Here is a 21,076-nt window from a genome sequence, read left to right as displayed (position 1 = left end):
TTCACAACTCTCAGGCATGCTTTCATGACCAGCTTACATTCAGAAAACTTGCTCTTGTAGATTGGCATACAGATCCAAAAGCTAGAACCAGCCACTATTGGATTAGCCGGCAAGTCTTCTAGATCAACCAGTATTCTTAACTTCACCGTCAACAGATCAGTCCAGGCAGATAAACCATCTCCTTTGATCTCACATAAATCCCCAGAGAAAGTTTTTCCTTCTGGTTTGGCTAGATCTTCTATTGGAGGAGGAAAAACAAGCATGAACGCTTCATCGTCAGGATTAGCTACATCTCCTATAAATAGAAATGCAAGCACAAGCCCTTCAGCATCAGGATTAGCTAGATCTCCTATAAACAGAAACACAAACACAAGCCCTTCAGCCTCAGGATTAGCTAGATCTCCTATAAATAGAAACCCAAGCACTTCAGCCTCAGGATTAGCTAGATCTCCTATAAATAGAAACGCAAGCACTTCAGCATCAGGATTAGCTAGAACACCTTCGTCAGGACTAGCTAAATCACCCATAAAAAGAAGCACAAGCACTTCATCATCAGGATTGGCTAAATCACCTTTAAATAGAAACACAAGCGCTTCATCATCAGGATTGGCTAAATCACCTTTAAATAGAAACACAAGCGCTTCATCATCAGGATTGGCTAAATCACCTATAAATAGAAACACAAGCGCTTCATCATCAGGATTGGCTAAATCACCTATAAATAGAAACACAAGCGCTTCATCATCAGGATTAGCTAGATCTCTTATAAATAGAAACACAAGCAGTGATAGGTCGTATGTTAGTCCAAGGGTACCTGTACAGTTAAAACATTTAGATAAAGATATTGGAGGAATTTCAGACACTGTTATTGATATAACAAATGACGATGATGAGGTTTTATATGTTGAAAACTTTGGAGATCTGGCCAGGAGTGGTGGTGAGGCTGAAGGTAACAAGGAGAATCTTTCAACGCATGAAGAAATTGAGCTACCCCAGTCTCAAGGATTTGCATGGATGCCCCAAGAACAAAGAAACACCATACTAGATGATATTGGGCAGTAAGTTGAATAAGTTTGAAGAAACTGGTTGATTCTTGAATTATAATTGTAATAAGTGATAAAAGTGTAACCATATTACGTTCAAATCAGTAATGTTTAGTTTAAACATTATATATTTTACAATGATTGTGAAGAAAGTTATGCTTACTTATACTAAGTCACTGTCGTTGGCACAATGTTGCGTGAGAGTGTGGTCTTGTGTTGTGGGGGAAACCGGAGTACCCGGAGAGAACCCACTTTCCGGCTTGGTGACCACTTACCAAACTCACATGCGCCCAGACTGGGAATCGAACCCAGGTCGCCTTGGTGTGAAGGGAGTGCACTTACCACTGTGCTAACCAGGAAACCCAGTAACTTTTGTCATTAATGGATCAAGCTAAGTGCCAATTTCTAAACTTGTAAGTCTTGCTCTAATTAGTATTATAGAAATTCTAGTTTCATGTTTTGCATAGGTTAGAAGCTCAACAAAACACGGAAATGTTTTTTATTTATATAAAATTATGTTACTAATATTTTTAAAAAATCTGTTTCATTTTTAGACGACAAAAAATCAGCAATGAGTTACCTCCCCTCCCATGTTTGCCAGAGATTCTCTCCCCTGAATCTGGCTCAAAACAGGCAAGGGCGGTAACTCCCAGTTCTGGCAGAATAAGACAGGCGGATGATGTGGATTACTTCCCCTCACCCTCCCAGGTATAATGTTGGCACATTTGGGGTATTTTCTCGTAAATCTTTCAGACTTGTCTTAAAAACAACATTAAAGAAAAATTGAAGAAAATGAAATTAATTCATTTTTTGCATAGAGAATTAAAGTGCTTGGCAAGGCATATTTCTTAAAAATGGGAATCATCCAATAACATAATCCAATTTTTATCAAATAAGCATGATGCACCTTTTAAAAGTAATCCTATATCTATATCTAATTTGTATTGTTCTAGTACAATTTTGTTAGTTAGTATCATTCTAATTGAACTTATCAGAGTGATGTCTGTTGAAGGGACACTGATAGCATTTTAGTTTTGCGTTATACAAAGATACTTTTCATTCGTTTAACATAGGGAGTACTCTCTAATTAAACTTAATTGTCTGTTGAATGGACGCAGAAAAAGCATTTTAGTTTTGCATTATACAAAAATACTTTACATTCATTTAACTCGGGGAGTACTTTCTAATTGAACTCTATTTTTTCCCCTATAATTTTTCAATAAATTCAAAACTGTTAATCTTTCACATACATGTGTTTTGTTCTTTACATGAACAAAACGTATAGTTTTGTGATCGCTTTCTCTTTGGTTTTTATTCAATATTATTTGCAATGCTTTTTAATTGATTTAGGTGGACATCGATGTGCTCAGTGAGTTGCCAGAGGATATAAGACTTCAGATTGAGCAAGAAATGGCAAATAGGCAGAAGAAGAAGCTTGAAAAAAGAACATTACGTAGTTCACAAAGTCAAGAGTCAGAGGCTACTTTTCAGCAAATTGAAATGGGAGAAAACTCTGGAACCAGGGGAAGTAATTCTGGTGAAAGGAGGGGAAATTCAGCTACTATCAGGGGAGATAATGCTAGTCCGAATGGAGCTAGTAGTTCTGTTGAGATTAGGGGAGACAACTTGGGACAAAGAGGGAGGTCACATTCAGGGGATGCTATTGTAGCGCTGCCCTCACCATCACAGGTAATAAACTGTGTACTGTATGTGAAGTTATGAGTGCCGTTTCATTTTGTTTGAGGTTGTTATTGGATGGATATAAAAAAGATGTATTGTATACAGTTCACTCAACGAGTTAGACCCACTTTCCTCGCTCACTCTGAGGGATAAAGTCGATGATCACAGACTTCCCCGAGGATAAAACTGTTGCCCTCACTAAAATCCCACCGAGTTCCTCCGAGTGGCTGGTTTACCACCGAGTTTAATTTGAACGATAGCGTTGAAAATCGTCCGATTTTATGACCCCCAGGGTTCGAATTTAACTTTGAGGAGCACTCGCAAAATTTTGCGAGTGCTTTTTGAGGCAACTCACAAAATAAAAAATCAACTTGCAATTTTATTATTTGCTTTATTCCCTTAGAAATTTACACCTAAGACATATTATGAATATTAAAAAGTATCAATCTTGAGTGACTCGACTACTAGAACTTGTTGATGGCTTATTCTTTTTGGGGGGTACGGAAAGACTCAGCTGGCCACTTTTTGGTAGCAAAGCCCAATAATTTGACATTGTTCACTTTGTATATTTACCCTCGCCGTCATGTAATACCCATTCGGCAAGCACGCTACAGATTTCATTAAGTCTATAAGTATTAAAAACAAAAACATTATAAAAACAATAACATTATTAATTTAAAATAAATAAAAGCAACAATGTAGCGTGGATGCTTTGGACCATGAAATATATCGATTGACGAAGTCTATTCACTTTGACAGTTGGGCGGAAATATACTCAAAGGTTGATGGGGATTACATGTAGTGCGCGAAAGCGCTTAAGTTAGCCAATGATTGAGCTAGGTGATTACGTCATTCGATTCACTTTGCCTCGGAGCGTCCCGAAAAGATTCAAGATAAAACTCGGCCTTTTCCGTATTTGTTCTATTTTTGAAAACTTACTAGAGCGTGACTCTGTACTGTCTTGTTTATACTGGTAGTGTAAACATGCCACTTATAGGCTGTTTACACTTGACTACATAGCGGAGTTAAGTTCATGTTTATTCTACTTTCCTTTTAACATTTTGTGGTCTAGAAAAAGCCATTCGCAGAATTTTGCGAGCTTGAATAAAAGTCACTCGCAATTTGCAAATGTCGCTCGCATTTTGGGAGTGCGAGTCTAAATTTGAACCCTGACCCCTCGGCAGAACTCCGTGTCTAATCAGATAAGCAAGAAATCACTCTTGTTCAGAAGTTTTTTGTTTTAATGCTTATGTACATTGTTAATCATACAAGATTCTTACCAGCGTTTAATTTGTATTTGTGTCCGTAAACGCCAATTGAAAATTGTCTTGACTTGTCAATAGTAAACATTGAATCATTGATGAATTGCCACTGTATTGCATCATAGTACAGCCGACATTTTACACAATTCTGAACCATGACCTCAGATGTCATGCGCATGATTAAAACAATATAGAATATACTATTATTATTGGTTGTTAAAAATAGCTATGACGTTTTAGGGAAATTTTTGACAGTCAACGAGGCAAGAAGGCCTTCAACCGTGCGCTCTGAACTTTGAACGTGTGTTTGACCACCTGATTTTCCAAAAATGTGTAATAAGTAACCTAGCCTTTTTCGGGTGAAATGTGTTTATCAATGTATTCAGTCATTATTTAAAAAAAAACGTTCGTAAGATGCATTTGCAAATAGTGAAATAAGACTGCATTCTTGTGGTAAACTAACTTCTTGTTAAACAGGCAGAGGAAAAAGAAAAATGGCAATTTACTAAAGCCGTCATAATCGATGAAAATTTTTAAATAAAAAAATAATTTTAGCATAGATTCTTATCAAGTGTCCGCAGAGTTTCGTGGAGGTTACCCCTCCGAGGAACGCCGCGTTCATCATTCTTCGGTTGATTGATCACCCTCCAAGGGCCTTAAATTCCAACTCCGAGGAACGTGTACAGTCGATCAATTCGTTGTTTTGGCTGCAGTAGCGAAAATCCGCGTAGGGAAACGGAAAGTGGGTCCAACTCGTTGAGTGTACTGTACCTTTGTATCCATAGTTGAAAATCAAGCTTTATATTGTTAAGAATAAAAAAATCAATAGTTTACTATTGGACATTTTTGTCAATAATTAAGTTAGATTGGTCGTTTTTTGCCAAAAGTTATGTGAAATTGGCCATATTTGTCAATGAATGAATGAATTGGTCATATTTGTCAATAATTAAATGTCATTGGCAATAACTAATAAAATATGTCGCATTTGCCCAATAATAAAGTAAAATTAATCATATTTGCCAATTGATAATTAAATGACATTTGTCATAGTTTGGCACTGAACTAAATGAAATCAACTCAATGAAATTGGCCATATTTTGCGAATAGTTAAGGGAGATTTACCATTTGGTATTAGGGTTAGCTTGCTTAAATGTAAATTAAGGCATATTTAGCAGTTTGCTTGATACTAGGTAATTGATAAGGAAATTATAGTTAAAAATAATTAAAGTAAATAACACAACATTTTACCTTTCAAAGCTGGATCCTACATGCCTAGAGGCCCTGCCAGAATTTCTACAAGCAGAATTAAAGGAAGCATATTCCAGACAGGCTACAAATGGCAGATCCAGTGCAAGGGGAGGCAACTTCCTCAATCTTAGACAGGCTTCACCTACCACTTCCCCAAATAAGAGGTCTCCCAGCAAGAGGTTTGTTATGATTATGTTGTGGTCATTTTGTCAATATATTTATAACATCACAGTTTTATTGATTGCGTAGAGTCTATCATTATAGTTGTTGCTTTTTGCTGTAGGACAAAATGTTTGGTTCTTGGCATGGTGGTGGCAGTATCATTAAAAAAAAACAGGATTGGCCATATCATTAGATTGATAATACCCATATGTTTCAAGGTCAATATTTCTGACTCGGGAGTTATCCCCCTTGATTAACAAAGGAAGACATTGGCATGATCCACTTGCAATTATCTTGTTTATTACACATTGAAGAACTATTAGGCACGGTTGATTGCAATTAAAAATTTATGTCCACAGATCTCCAGGGAAGCGGAGTCCCCAGTTTAAGGTCCCCAGGGGTCGACCAGGGGGACGCGGTAGACCAAGAGGCAGCACATCAAAGAAAACGCTGTTTAAGGGCAGCGCTAGAAATGTACAGGTAAGCTGAAGATTTCCACTATCAGTTTTACGTGGTAGCAAAGTCCCATTTGAAAGTTGTTTGCTTAGGCCTAAAAAAATAATTGTTTGGTTAGGGTTACATCCTTTTCAAAAATAGGTAGAGTAGGTAGGCTTTTTTTTTTTTATTTTTTTTTTTTATTAGGCTTTATATAAGAATGACATTTTCATCATTGGAGAATGGTGTTAAAGTTATCTCCTGTATAAGCATTTAAGGTTTTAAACTCCATGTTTAAAAAACAAAACAAAAAAAAGATTTTTTTAATTTTTTTTTTTAGTTTTTCAATATTTTTTTTCAAACTGACTATAAAAACGGTAGGGTCGGCACCTATTCCGTAGGTAGGGTCGGGTAACCCGAACCAAATGTACTTTTTTTTAGATCTTAACTATAAGAAACAAGATTGAAGAATTGTATGTTCGTTCTGGGAGCGGTTCCTGGAAAAACGTACAAGTATTAAATAATTGCTTATATTTAGATGTTAACAATCTGCACTTCAGAAAGAAGATGTCTCCAAAAGCAACAGAGAACACCAACAGTGCAGTACATCCAACCTGCCTGCCTTAGAGTTTGTAGACACACATCACTATGTGGACCTTATAGATGACGGTCCGTCAACTAGCAAAGAAATTGCTATTGATAAAAGCTATCAAAATATGGCTGTGCAAGATACAAGAGAAACAAGTTCTTTAAGTAATGCATCATCAGAGAAAGTAGCTGGAACTCAGGAAGAAACTAAGGCAGTCAACTTGTGTGGGGCCGTGACAATAGCGGATGTTAGATTACTTTTGAAGGTTTGTGAATAATTATTCATCCTATACTTCGATAATTATGCCCCCCTTCGAAGAAGAGGGGTAATATTGCTTTGCACAGGCATGTCGGTATGTCGGTCGGTCCGTCGGTAGACCAAAGCTTGTCCGAGTGATAACTCAACAATGCCTGCACCCATGGCCCTCAAACTTGACATGGAGGTTGGGCCTGACCAGTAGTTGACCCCTATTGTTTTTGGGGGTCATCAGGCCAAAGGTCAAGGTCACAGTGACCTTGAATGGTAAAAGGATGTCCGAGTGATAACGTGACAATGCCTGCACCCATGGCCCTCAAACTTGACTTGGAGGTTGGGCCTGACCAGTAGCTGACCCCTATTGTTTTTTGGGCTCAATGGGTCAAAGGTCAAGGTCACAGTGACCTTGAATGGTAAAAGGTTGTCCGATTGATAACTCAACAATGCCTGCACCCATGGCCCTCAAACTTGACTTGGAGAATTGGCCTGACCAGGAGATGACCCCTATGGTTTTTGGGGGTCATCTGGCCAAAGGTCAAGGTCACAGTGACCTGGAATGGTAAAAGGTTGTCCGAGTGATAACTCGACAATGCCTGCACCCATGGCCCTCAAACTTGATTTGGAGATTGAGCTTGGCCAGAAGATTTTCCCTATTAATTTTAGGGGTCATTGGGCCAAATGTCAAGGTCACAGTGACCTTGAATGATAAAAGGTTGTCCAAGTGATAACTCAACAATGCCTGCACCCATGGCCCTCAAACTTGACATGGAGGTTGGGCCTGACCATTAGATGACCCCTATTGATTTTAGGGGTCAAAGGTCAAGGTCACAGTGACCTTGAAAGCAAACTCGACAATTCTTGGACCTATGTTCATCAAACTTGACATGAAGGTTGGGCCTGCCCAGTAGATGACCCCTATCGACGTTGGGGGTCATCAGGCCAAGGTCAATGTCACAGTAACCTTTAACGCAAAAAAGTTAACAAATCTTCCCCTACTGATTTCTCAACAATGCCTGAACCTATGATCATTAAACTTGACATGGATGTTAAGCCTGACCTGTAGATCACCCTTATTGATTTTAGGATTCATAGAGCCAAAGGTCAAGGTCACAGTGATTTTGAATGGTAAAAGGTTGTCCTAGTGATAACTCAACAATGCCTGAACCCATGGCCTTCAAACTTGACTTGGAGTTGCATCTGACTTGTAGATGACCCCTTATGATTTAAGGGGTCAACAGGTCAAAGGTCAAGGTCACAGTGACCTTGAACGAAAAAAACTTGTCTTGTGATAACTTGACAATGCCTGCACTCATGGCCCTCAAACTTGACATTTAGGTTTCTGGTGACCAGCTGATGACTCTGGATTTTGAGTTCATAGAGTCAAAGGTCATGACGGTCATAACACACTTTATCCTCACACTTTAATGGTCATAATCTTAAAACAGCAACAAATCAGCTGTCATTTCGGTCCATGCATATTTCATTCAATTGTCCATATAATCCTGACAACATGGCGCTCAGGGGGGGCATAATGTTTGACAAACATCTCTTGTTATAAATTTAATTTAATGGGGGTTTTGCATTACACATTTGCTGAAACTGAGACTGATAGATAGAGGATAATTGTTTCGTTTCATTGCAATCTTTATACATTAAAACAAGAAATGTTTTCTTTTATATATTTCATGCTTCGAAAGAAACATATTGGATTTACTGACATTGACTGTGTAAGGTAACTTCAATGGCTTGCGATGAAACATGCTAAAATGTCAGAAAGAGTGAAACTATACATGAAGGGAATTATTCAAGACTAGATACAATCAAACTTTATTTTCAATAAACCACCAAAATCTGGAAATTAATTACCTTATTTCCATTCCTATTTTACTTGTACCACCTCTATATCTATTTCAGGAGTGGATAGATTCCACCCCAAATCCACAGTGTGAGGATGAAACAGTACTGGCCAGTTATTTGCATGATCTTATACTGGAAAGAAACCTGGAACAGGTCGATTTGGTGCTCAAATACATGCTAAGGTAAGTGTCGTGATTTGATTGGTGCTCAAATTCATGCTTAGGTCAGCATTGAGGTTTAACTTGTGCTCAAATTCATGCTTAGGTAAGCGTTGAGGTTAAACTGGTGCTCAAATACATGCTAAGGTCAGCGTTGAGGTTTAACTGGTGCTCAAATACATGCTAAGGTAAGCTTTGAGGTTTAACTGGTGCTCAAATTCATGCTAAGGTCAGCGTTGAGGTTTAACTGGTGCTCAAATACATGCTTAGGTCAGCCTTGAGGTTTAACTGGTGCTCAAATACATGCTTAGGTCAGCCTTGAGGTTTAACTGGTGAGGTTTAACTGGTGCTCAAATACATGCTTAGGTCAGCCTTGAGGTTTAACTGGTGAGGTTTAACTGGTGCTCAAATTCATGCTTAGGTCAGCATTGAGGTTTAACTGGTGCTCAAATACATGCTAAGGTCAGCGTTGAGGTTTAACTGGTGCTCAAATACATGCTAAGGTAAGCTTTGAGGTTTAACTGGTGCTCAAATACATGCTAAGGTAAGCGTTGAGGTTAAACTGGTGCTCAAATACATGCTAAGGTCAGCGTTGAGGTTTAACTGGTGCTCAAATACATGCTTAGGTCAGCCTTGAGGTTAAACTGGTGCTCAAATACATGCTTAGGTCAGCCTTGAGGTTTAACTGGTGCTCAAATACATGCTTAGGTCAGCCTTGAGGTTTAACTGGTGCTCAAATACATGCTTAGGTCAGCCTTGAGGTTTAACTGGTGCTCAAATTCATGCTTAGGTCAGCGTTGAGGTTTAACTGGTGCTCAAATTCATGCTTAGGTCAGCGTTGAGGTTTAACTGGTGAGGTTTAACTGGTGCTCAAATACATGCTCAGGTAAGTGTTGAGGTTTAACTGGTGCTCAAATACACGCTAAGGTAAGCTTTGAGGTTTAACTGGTGCTCAAATACATGCTAAGGTCAGCGTTGAGGTTAAACTGGTGCTCAAATACATGCTAAGGTCAGCCTTGAGGTTTAACTGGTGCTCAAATACATGCTCAGGTAAGTGTTGAGGTTTAACTGGTGCTCAAATACACGCTAAGGTAAGCTTTGAGGTTTAACTGGTGCTCAAATACATGCTAAGGTCAGCGTTGAGGTTAAACTGGTGCTCAAATACATGCTAAGGTCAGCCTTGAGGTTTAACTGGTGCTCAAATACATGCTTAGGTCAGCCTTGAGGTTAAACTGGTGCTCAAATACATGCTTAGGTCAGCCTTGAGGTTTAACTGGTGCTCAAATACATGCTTAGGTCAGCCTTGAGGTTTAACTGGTGCTCAAATACATGCTTAGGTCAGCCTTGAGGTTTAACTGGTGCTCAAATTCATGCTTAGGTCAGCCTTGAGGTTTAACTGGTGCTCAAATTCATGCTTAGGTCAGCGTTGAGGTTTAACTGGTGCTCAAATACATGCTAAGGTCAGCGTTGAGGTTAAACTGGTGCTCAAATACATGCTAAGGTCAGCCTTGAGGTTTAACTGGTGCTCAAATACATGCTTAGGTCAGCCTTGAGGTTAAACTGGTGCTCAAATACATGCTTAGGTCAGCCTTGAGGTTTAACTGGTGCTCAAATACATGCTTAGGTCAGCCTTGGGGTTTAACTGGTGCTCAAATACATGCTTAGGTCAGCCTTGAGGTTTAACTGGTGCTCAAATTCATGCTTAGGTCAGCGTTGAGGTTTAACTGGTGCTCAAATTCATGCTTAGGTCAGCGTTGAGGTTTAACTGGTGAGGTTTAACTGGTGCTCAAATACATGCTCAGGTAAGTGTTGAGGTTTAACTGGTGCTCAAATACATGCTAAGGTAAGCTTTGAGGTTTAACTGGTGCTCAAATACATGCTAAGGTAAGCGTTGAGGTTAAACTGGTGCTCAAATACATGCTAAGGTAAGCGTTGAGGTTAAACTGGTGCTCAAATACATGCTAAGGTCAGCGTTGAGGTTTAACTGGTGCTCAAATACATGCTTAGGTCAGCCTTGAGGTTAAACTGGTGCTCAAATACATGCTTAGGTCAGCCTTGAGGTTTAACTGGTGCTCAAATACATGCTTAGGTCAGCCTTGAGGTTTAACTGGTGCTCAAATACATGCTTAGGTCAGCCTTGAGGTTTAACTGGTGCTCAAATTCATGCTTAGGTCAGCGTTGAGGTTTAACTGGTGCTCAAATTCATGCTTAGGTCAGCGTTGAGGTTTAACTGGTGCTCAAATACATGCTAAGGTCAGCGTTGAGGTTTAACTGGTGCTCAAATACATGCTTAGGTCAGCCTTGAGGTTAAACTGGTGCTCAAATACATGCTTAGGTCAGCCTTGAGGTTTAACTGGTGCTCAAATACATGCTTAGGTCAGCCTTGAGGTTAAACTGGTGCTCAAATACATGCTTAGGTCAGCCTTGAGGTTAAACTGGTGCTCAAATACATGCTTAGGTCAGCCTTGAGGTTTAACTGGTGCTCAAATACATGCTTAGGTCAGCCTTGAGGTTTAACTGGTGCTCAAATACATGCTTAGGTCAGCGTTGAGGTTTAACTGGTGCTCAAATACATGCTTAGGTCAGCCTTGAGGTTTAACTGGTGCTCAAATACATGCTTAGGTCAGCCTTGAGGTTTAACTGGTGCTCAAATACATGCTTAGGTCAGCCTTGAGGTTTAACTGGTGCTCAAATACATGCTTAGGTAAGCCTTGAGGTTTAACTGGTGCTCAAATACATGCTAAGGTAAGCGTTGAGGTTAAACTGGTGCTCAAATACATGCTTAGGTCAGCCTTGAGGTTTAACTGGTGCTCAAATACATGCTTAGGTCAGCCTTGAGGTTAAACTGGTGCTCAAATACATGCTAAGGTCAGCGTTGAGGTTTAACTGGTGCTCAAATACATGCTAAGGTAAGCGTTGAGGTTTAACTGGTGAGGTTTAACTGGTGCTCAAATACATGCTCAGGTAAGTGTTGAGGTTTAACTGGTGCTCAAATACATGTTTAGGTCAGTGTTGAGGTTTAACTGGTGCTCAAATACATGTACATGTTTAGGTCAGTGTTGAGGTTTAACTTGTGCTCAAATACATGTTTAGGTAAGTGTTGGTGTTTGAACTGGACATTGCTTGTAGTTCAGTGAACAATGTGTATATAGTTGACCCTCCAATCCTGAAGCATGAACAAAGTTATGTGTTTCATGCTAAAATAGCCTTAGCCTTTTTTCTAAAACTTTGTTTTAGATGATTTATTTTATAACATATTACTTGAAGAAGCGTACATACAGAGAGTCCTATTACTTTGACTAAGATATTTTATAATTATGTCTCTTGATTTAGGGAGAAAAGCTGATAAGCAAATTGTGTCCAGTGATGTTCCTTATGATTGGAGTTAAGAGAATTTGCTTCAGGCTTATCAGAGAAGTTTAATGCAATTAAAAAAGAAAACTGCATTTGAATCAATGATGATTTCACTTTCAGGAACATCCGGAAACTTGAGAGCCCAGACTGGATGTCGTCTTTGAGAAGAATTCTTCATCAAACACAGGCCCTGACCATACAGATGTATGGAAGCAGACTGGTTTCCATTGTGGTGTGATCAATTCAAGACTGGTTTGTCATTCTCTATGTCAGACTGCTTTATCATTAGATGTGATATGATTGGTTACAGACTGGTTTCAATTGTGGTGTGATCAATTCAGGACTGGTTTGTCATTTAATGTCAGAATGTTTGGTCATGTGATGTGATGTGATTGGTTACAGACTGGTTGCCATTAGTGATTTTCTGCAACCATATACTTCCCAAGTTTACTACACAGTTTGTGATCTACACAATTAGCCCACCATAAGAAGAGGTTTGTCCTATCTTTTAATGAATATCACTTTTGATTAACTCCAAACTTACAGTCCACGAGTTATGTATGATTTATACTGTTTTTTTCCATGGGATGGGTGTAAGATGTACAAAGACTCAAAGTTTTGATAACATGTTTACTGTGTGAAGTCTGATTAACAAGTGCTGTTATAGCTATAACATCAGTTTATAATAAACAATACATGCAATAGAGTTTATGATTAAAGGGAAGTAATGCAATTTAACTCATTGTCTATCATGAATTAAATTGAAGGAAGCAATTTTAATGGATAAACCTTAACTGGCTATAAATCTGATATAGTAATTAGCTTTTGCTGCTGAATTATTTATGGGTACATAATTAAAATACACTGTGGTCTCTTTAATAGCTGTATCTTTTCCATTTGTAGACCTTGAGTACCTAAGGGATATTCCATTTAAACATTTAACCCCCCTATGGGGAAGGCACTTTTAAACTATACCTCCACTCCACTACAGTAGCAAATTTGTTAATATATACAAACATACTTCTTACAAGATAATGTAAGAAATGAACTTAAAAATATACATTTACTATAAAGAAAATAATGCAAAGGTAAATGAGGGGAGTCGTGAATATTCAATTGAATATTGCCATTGGTTCTTTTTTTTCAAACAATATTGCCTTAAAATCATGGTGGCTGTGGTATATTCTAAAGCATTCAGGCATACACGATGCCACTTGGTAGTCAGGACACAAGTATGCAATCTGTTTTCTCTTGCTTCCTTCCCGATTTTCCGGTTTGACGTTGCAGGCGACACAGTCTTGGCATGGCTTGGCATGTTTAGCCCCTTGCTTCGCAGGGATGAATGCAGGGAAGTGCCTTGCTGTCAGTCTAGCAGGCTTTTCCCAAGAATAGGTCTTTTCAGTTTGGCCACGTGGTCCACTGCCTTCGATGATGAGTGTTTCAACAACAGACTTATGGAAACCCTCGTGGTTTTTCTTTGGTCTGTTTGTCGTGTACTTCTCGTACAACCTGTACGAATTCACTATACAAATGTTCATTATGTGGAAGAACAGCTTCCTCCACCACTTCTTTGTTTTCCTGGCAATGGTGCTATATTGCCCAAACTGATCCAGATGGTCTACACCTTCCATGTACCGACAATAGTCAATGATGCAGGTTGGCTTTTGGACATGGATGTCAGTGCCATGCTTCCTTTTCCACACACTCATGTTGGCATCCTGTATAGTTGTCAACATGCTTACGTCATGCTTGTTTTTGAATTTCAACGCCAACATATTGTCATTTGACCGAAAACCAAGCCCAGCTCCTACTACAGTAGTCATCTGCTGCTTCTTACTGGAACTGTCTGCTGAAAAATACAGGAAGAATAAAGGTCATTTTTCCATCCCAAATACATCAGTTCATAACTTTTCTGAGCAAAGCAAACTGCAGTCATTGTTCTACTTATTCATTTCTTTATATTTACAATTTCATTTGATATCACCTCTCAAAATAATAATCAAAGCTGAAAGTACAGGACTGAATATAATCAGATAAGGCGTTTTAATTGACAATCCATAACAAAATAATTTTACTTGCCTTTTTCTTCTTTTCTTTAATGGCAACAATCTCATTTCCTTCTGGGAACATGCTGGCATATTTGATCAATGTCATTTTGAACAGGAACAGATGGTCGGAAGGGGATAGCTTATCCTGCTTCAGTTTGTTTATCAACCATCCAAAGTATCCCGGTGTGTTTTCCAAAAGCCAGCGGTATGTTTCTCCTCTGCAAAACAAATATTGACAAAATCATATGGAGGAAAGAAGTGTGAAGAAAGAAAATCTAGTGCCACAGCCACAAGTGAAAATGTGAAAAATCTGCACAAATGTTTGAAACACAAAACAGATGTAAATAATTTGGACAAAGTCGGTGAAAAGGAACAATCTTTTAGCTTTCATGGAACGGCAAGCTGGGCTATTTGCAGCTTTTAAAGGTTTTGCTAAAAGTTAAAGGGAAACTTTTTAAGTCCATTAAAATAGTAACTGATACGCGAGATGATCACTATCCTTCAAATGTAACATTTGACTGTCAACTGTGGCCTTGATATCAATATTGAAGTCATAACTTTTACTTCCTGGAATTTGTCTTTTGATCCAAAAGAAAAGTCAAGTAAATAGATTTAACTTGTACAAGGTTAAGTCTGTCTCCGTTATTACATTTACTACATGATACAATGATATCAATCCACCTATTAACGAAAAGGAAATATCTGCAGATATACACTGGTACTTATTTACCTGTGATTCAACTATATTGACATATCTTACCTGAACGAACCCCACTGCATACGTAGAAAGCCCATCCATTGTTTTGGCTGGTTATCATCCCCACCCGCCTCCCTGCATTGACAACGAGCAGCAATCTTTACCTCTTCATATTTTTCGGGTTTCGCCCACTCCCGCTTCTCTGACTTAACCAGCCTAGCTAATCTAGTATCTGTCAGAATGACACTTCCCTTAGCATCCCTCCGGATAGTTGGGAACATGATAACACTAAAACCAAATATACATATAACGTTACTTCCAGTTGTAGTTTATACCATATATATATATAAATTGTTCATGTTTGTTCTGTTTTATCAACACTAGCTCAGAGTGAGGGCTTGTAAACTCAAGACTTCTGACCATAGCAGTCTTCATGCTTAACCAAAGCTCGGCAGCTAGGATCTCATACCAAATATTGATTATATTGGATAATATATGTTTATTTTTAAATAGTAACCTTTAAATCTTAAGATTTCAAATGACCTTATTAAATTGATGAAGATTTACAAACTACTTTAAAATATCCTACATTAATATTATATGATATTCATTAGTTTCATACCTCTGTTGAATGTTATATGAGCGTCTTTTCTATCTTGCTGGGCTCGACAGAAGTGATCTTAAAAACCTCACAAATATCCGAAAGGTAAACACGCAGGTCATTACATTATAATAATTGTCTGTAGGGGTTTTGTCATTAGGTCTAGTACCACAACTGTCAAACGGCACACTGAACCTTTTTGAACCATTGTGCATATGAAGGCACACATCACGCCAATGTCTAACAAGGGATGAGCGTTATTGTCCCTCATCCTTTCCTCAAGACCATTCTTACAGCTCCTCGTTACTGCACAGGAATCCATTAGTATTGAGACTAAATTCTCCCATGGAATGTCATTTGTTTCAAACAAGTTCTCAATAGCAAGAATAAACTCTCTGAATCTACTTTCACCACTTCTATAGAGGTTAATTGTTCAAGAATAACGTTCTCTTCATCATAGTCATAATAGTTACAAGATATTGTAAGGACATGCTGGTTGTTGTTAGCGGTGGCCTCATCCAAGTTAAGTGAGAAAGGAGTCTTCTTAAGTTTATCGACAATCCTTCTTGAGACAAAATTGTCCCATGGAATTTCATTTGTTTCGAACAAGTTCTCTATAGCTAGATTCAAACTTTCTTAATCAACTTTCACCACTTCTATAGAGGTTAACTGTTCAAGAATAATCTTGTCTTCATCGTGGTCAAGATAATTACATAAGATTGTAAAAATCATGTTTGTTGTTAGCTGTGGCCTCATCCAAGTTTATTGAAAAAGAAGTTTTCATTAGTTTTTCCACAGTTCTTTCATCATCGTTTCAATGGACCAATTCATAAACCAACTTGTAGGAGGCAGGTGTCTGATCTATGTCAAGTGTCTGTAACACATTTGGATCATTATCTAGTTCTTTCACCAAATTGATCAGGACTGATGCCATTGATAATGAGTTTTTTCTATGCTTTAACTCCAATAATCATTGTCTACAAAAAAATAATGAAATAAATTTAAGTAACAGAAAAAGCTGAAATATGCAAACATTATACAATAAAATTTCATGAAAAAAAAACCTGAGGGTGAATGCGAAAAGGATCTAAGTGCCATTAGATAAAGAGGATAGATCCTTTTCGCTTTCACCCCTCGCCCTGGAAAGTTTCATCAACAGGATTTTGCCAGATTGTGTATATAATAATGCCAAATATATAAAATAAAATGCTAAATCTGTTATCAAAAATTGGAAATTGCTCTGCCAAAGAATAAGGGGATAGGAAAGTATTTCTTTCGCCCGCCAGGAGGTGAATATCACCAAAGTAATAAAAACCTATCTATATATATATTTTTGTGAGCATGTCATTAAGAATATAGAGACTAAATCAAACTTCATAAATTTCCTCTGCACATTTGCAATTCTGTCTTCAAGTGATATTACACGAGCTGGCGTTTCAGATTCTCTAGGTTACATGACACTTTCTTGAACATTCGATGGATGCCATAGTTGCTATTTATATCCATTATTTCCCAGTGAAAGATGTTGGCAATTTTTCATTTGTTTTTATTGTCTTTACTGGTTTCGTGTAATCAACAGATGAACAGTATTCAGCAAGTGCAATTTCAACCTGTGATCCGTATGGTAAGTGATGAAGGGATCACAAACCACATACTCAGCTGTTCGGTCCATTTCCAACTTGCAGTCGCAAGATGACATATATTGCTCCCATTCACCAATGTTTCTAGCCAATCTTACTTTGAATTTATTTCTACTTTTAGAATCAGCCTTTCTGCAGTAATGACTGATGGGCAGCCCATGCATTTTGAAGTGGCACTGGAGGTGGTACATTTTCACATATGATATTTGGTTTTGCTGCATTTTTTAATTAACAGGACTAGCTGTAAACGCTGGTAACATTTGGTCACACTGTGAGGTCGTCTCATTTCTTCCATTTCCATTTACTAACTCCGAAATAATGACAAACAACCACATTCAATTACTAATTTGTATTTAGCGCTCGGGCAACCGACTGATATGTACATGTAACAAACATATTTATCATATATATTTCATATTAACACTGTATGTATTTTATAATACTTTAACATGAAAACACATCATATCATTTACTTTCTATACCTTCGTTTTCTCGTGTTCATCGGCTGCCCAAAGCTGAATGAGCCTAAACTGAGACTTGCATGAAAACCACGTGCATCTATCTAACTTGAGACACCTGACAGAGATATTCATGGATACAAAGGGAAATCAATTTTCTACTAATTCATTGCATTCAAACTTAGAAAATTACATTATCCTGGGGTGAGGGTATTGCCAACAATGTTTTCAGTGTGGCTCACTACATCAAACTAATGATGTATATATCTAGCACCAATCGTCCCGTCTGTAAAGCCGCAGTTTCAGGAGCTGCCTATGTAGATTGAAGTCCTATATTTCCAGCCATTTCTGCTTTTTTTTATTTTTGGCATTAATTGTTTTGCCACTTCTTTTTTCATTTTTGGTATGATTGTTTTTTGGATTGAGCTGATCATCTTGGATTTCACTGGCACTCAGTCTCCCTGTTTTGACCTTACTCTCTTTAATCCTGACTTGATACCGCGCTTAACATTAAAGAATTAAAGCATCCTGTAGGCCATTGGAGGGAGAATTCCCTTTCAGAACCACATTGTATGCTTGTGTCACATATGGAAGCAGAGTGTTCTTTATCTTCTGAAATGCAAAATTAACCATATTTATGAATTAAATCAATTGATCAATAATGATCAAATTTGAGAATTTGCTAATGTAAATGACTGGATGGAATTTGTGCTTTCATCTTAAATTGTTTCGGTGGATTAACAAAATAATGGAAAATCCTAAAAAAATCCATAGTTTTGGGCAACTTGACCCTTACTAAGCTAACCACCCTTTGGGCAACCCCACCTTACTAAGCTACAAATATTAAAACATGTCTGAGAAACCAGTAACTCTATAGTGTCATATGACTGGTCAGGTGACAGATACAGATATCATACACATGTAGCAGTAAACAATAATCAAAGCGCAGAATGCGCAGAAAGACTATATGCGGCAAGGACTCAAGCGTTTGTATCTAGGGCAACACAGACCTAAACTGGCTGATTGTTTTGTGCAGGGGTGAAGAAGAAGGACAAGTAGGAACTCATTAACAAAAATTTATTTCAAAAATGAAGCAGATAACATAGGTGAAACGTGATAGGAATTTAAGATGTATGCTTCTTTGTTGAATGTGTTTGTAGTGTAAAGGTAAGTGTTCGAAGATGTGAATATGGAACGGGAACATATTAATTTACATGAAGCTGATAAGATACAAATGAACACAGCATATTGAAACAGGACATATTGTCTTGGACCTTTTTCTCTTTTATCCTGACTTGATACCGCGCTTAATATTAAAGGAATAAAGTTCTTCGGGAGCATCCTGTAGGCCATTTGACAGAGAATTCCCTTCAGAACCGCATTGTATGCTTGTGTCGCATATGAAAGCTAGAATGTTCTCATCTTCTCAAAATTAACGACACATTTATCAATTGATTGAACTGATCAAATATTATCAAATTTGAGAAAGTTCCATAACTGCTAATGACTGGATTGCAATGTGTACTTTCATCCTAAATGAAAACTGTTTTGGAGGTTTGACATATATGACAAATTAATGGAAAATGCTAAAAAAGGGGTTCTTCAGTTCATGTTATAGTATGGTCAAACGTATAATTCAGGCTTTCAAGCGGGCCCTTCTTTTCCTACTTTTCCCTACTTTTTTGTTAGGCTGCTACTTTTCCCCACTTTTTCTTGAAAAAGCCCTACTATCCCTACTTTTTTGTAAAAAAAATTTTCGAGAAATAATGGAAAAGTTTAAACTAAATGCATTATTTGAAATTATCTAAATTTTGATTTTAATAAGAAGACATTTCTAGTATTTTGTAGGATTAGCTTGATGCAGTAGGTCTCCAGTGCTGCAAGAGGTGTTCATGATGAGAAAGAGTGGTGCATGTTGGCAAGTCAAAGACACCCATTTCAGGTTCATCTTCTCATCCTGTGGCTAAATACCTCTTGAAGCACTGATTTCTAAGCAAAGATAAATACATGTACATTACAGTTGATGAATAGGTTTAGTAGTCATTTATTTGCATCCGAAAAGGAAAGTAAAGAGCCCTACTATCCCTACTTTTTGCTCTTAAATCACTATTTTACCCTACTTTTTCCAAAAAATCCTCCTACTTTTATCCCTACTTTTTTGTTAATGGTCACTTGAAAGCCTGTATAAACATAAGATATATTTAAATACAACACAAGACAAATTGTCAAAAGACATAATACAGGGAACTATACAATAGCCACGCCTGTGTAATGGAACAAAATAGAAAGAAATAATGTCAAACTTTGCAGTTTGATGTCCAAGTTTTTAAAAGAATGGTTAAAGGAAAATAGAAAGTTAGTCTGGTGCGGTGATGATATAAATATCGACCAATGAAGTTGTAAGTTAAATATATAAAACCAGTTTAAAACATCACCCGATACAAAACATTGTACATTCATGAAGATTACATGGACTTAACGAATGACAATTACATGGACAGCACAAGTGACATAACAAAACGGACTGCTGGGGTGAAGTTGACCTGTCTACATCTAAAAGTAGCATTAAATGAATTATATTGAAAACTAATAAAAACATGATTTAAGTTCATTTTAATTGACAAATTAAAGATTGAATTACATTTATTCTTTTTGATTGTCTTTGCAGCTAGCCTTATCAGTACACAAAATATTTTAATATGTCTATCAAAAGGTCCGTACCTAAAATCCTCTTTCTCAATTTCAGAGCAGTATTTTTACGCCTTCAGGACATATTTCAAAGTAAGATACTCTATGTTCCAACCTGTGTGCTGGTATATTTACTGTAAATTATATTTCCCATCACATTGAATGTTTATTCCCTTACTTGGCCATGGAATTTGGTCAGTGCAGCAGAGTAGCCTTCCCATTGGATAACAATTTAGTTCAATATTAACTTTGTATTTCTTTTATTGGTTTAATAGCAGATGTTAAAAGTATGTCTTTTTTTAACATATACTCCTTGTATTTTTGCAGCAAATCAATGCATTCAATCACTCTACATGCTAATAAAAAAGAACAACTGCAAAATATTACACTTGTTTTGTTTGTCTTATTTATTAATGAAACATTTTAAAAACATTACCATGTAAAAACATTCATTTTGCAAAATATTAAACATACACTACTTGACAACTGTACAATATCAGTTAGTACAATGTGGTCCATGTTATACAATAACTCCAGTATCTCTCTCATATGAACAAAATGTGTTTAACAAAAACAGCAAGTTAAAAAGCAGCACTGATTTGCTAGACAACTAGGGATTGAATCTGAATACTATAAAAAAATATTATATGACTAGATTATTATGTGACTGACTAGAAATACTTTTGTATAAAGGTACCTATTATATACATTTACAGGGTTCTCAATAAGAATTGTTGTAAGAGGCTTTCAAATATTTTGAACAGGCCCATATATCCGAGCGTCGCAACGCTCGCCTGCTAGGGGGGTCCGGAAATTTTTTGATTTCTAGGTGTGAAATCGTGCATTCTGGGCTATTTTGACCATGATAAGGGTAGTTATTGTTGAAGACAATATAACACAA

General features: G+C 37.4%; 1 protein-coding gene across 3 annotated transcripts in view; it reads left to right on the top strand.

The window, feature by feature from the left end:
* Positions 1–20,821, top strand: part of LOC128246722 (DNA repair protein REV1-like) — a 40,851-nt gene extending 20,030 nt beyond the window's left edge. For all 3 annotated transcript variants that reach the window (XM_052965105.1, XM_052965106.1, XM_052965104.1), the window contains exons 14-21: positions 61–1,058; positions 1,598–1,751; positions 2,394–2,732; positions 5,243–5,412; positions 5,755–5,875; positions 6,391–6,684; positions 8,589–8,713; positions 12,164–20,821. In XM_052965105.1, the coding sequence (XP_052821065.1) occupies positions 61–1,058; positions 1,598–1,751; positions 2,394–2,732; positions 5,243–5,412; positions 5,755–5,875; positions 6,391–6,684; positions 8,589–8,713; positions 12,164–12,281 (2,319 nt within the window). In that variant the 3' untranslated portion in view covers positions 12,282–20,821. The remainder of the gene's footprint in view (positions 1–60; positions 1,059–1,597; positions 1,752–2,393; positions 2,733–5,242; positions 5,413–5,754; positions 5,876–6,390; positions 6,685–8,588; positions 8,714–12,163) is intronic.
* The last annotated feature ends 255 nt before the right edge of the window (positions 20,822–21,076 follow it).

The sequence above is a fragment of the Mya arenaria genome, chromosome 9 (genome assembly GCF_026914265.1).
Source record: "Mya arenaria isolate MELC-2E11 chromosome 9, ASM2691426v1".
NCBI lineage: Eukaryota > Metazoa > Mollusca > Bivalvia > Myida > Myidae > Mya > Mya arenaria.
This window is presented reverse-complemented; position numbering and strand designations above follow the sequence as displayed.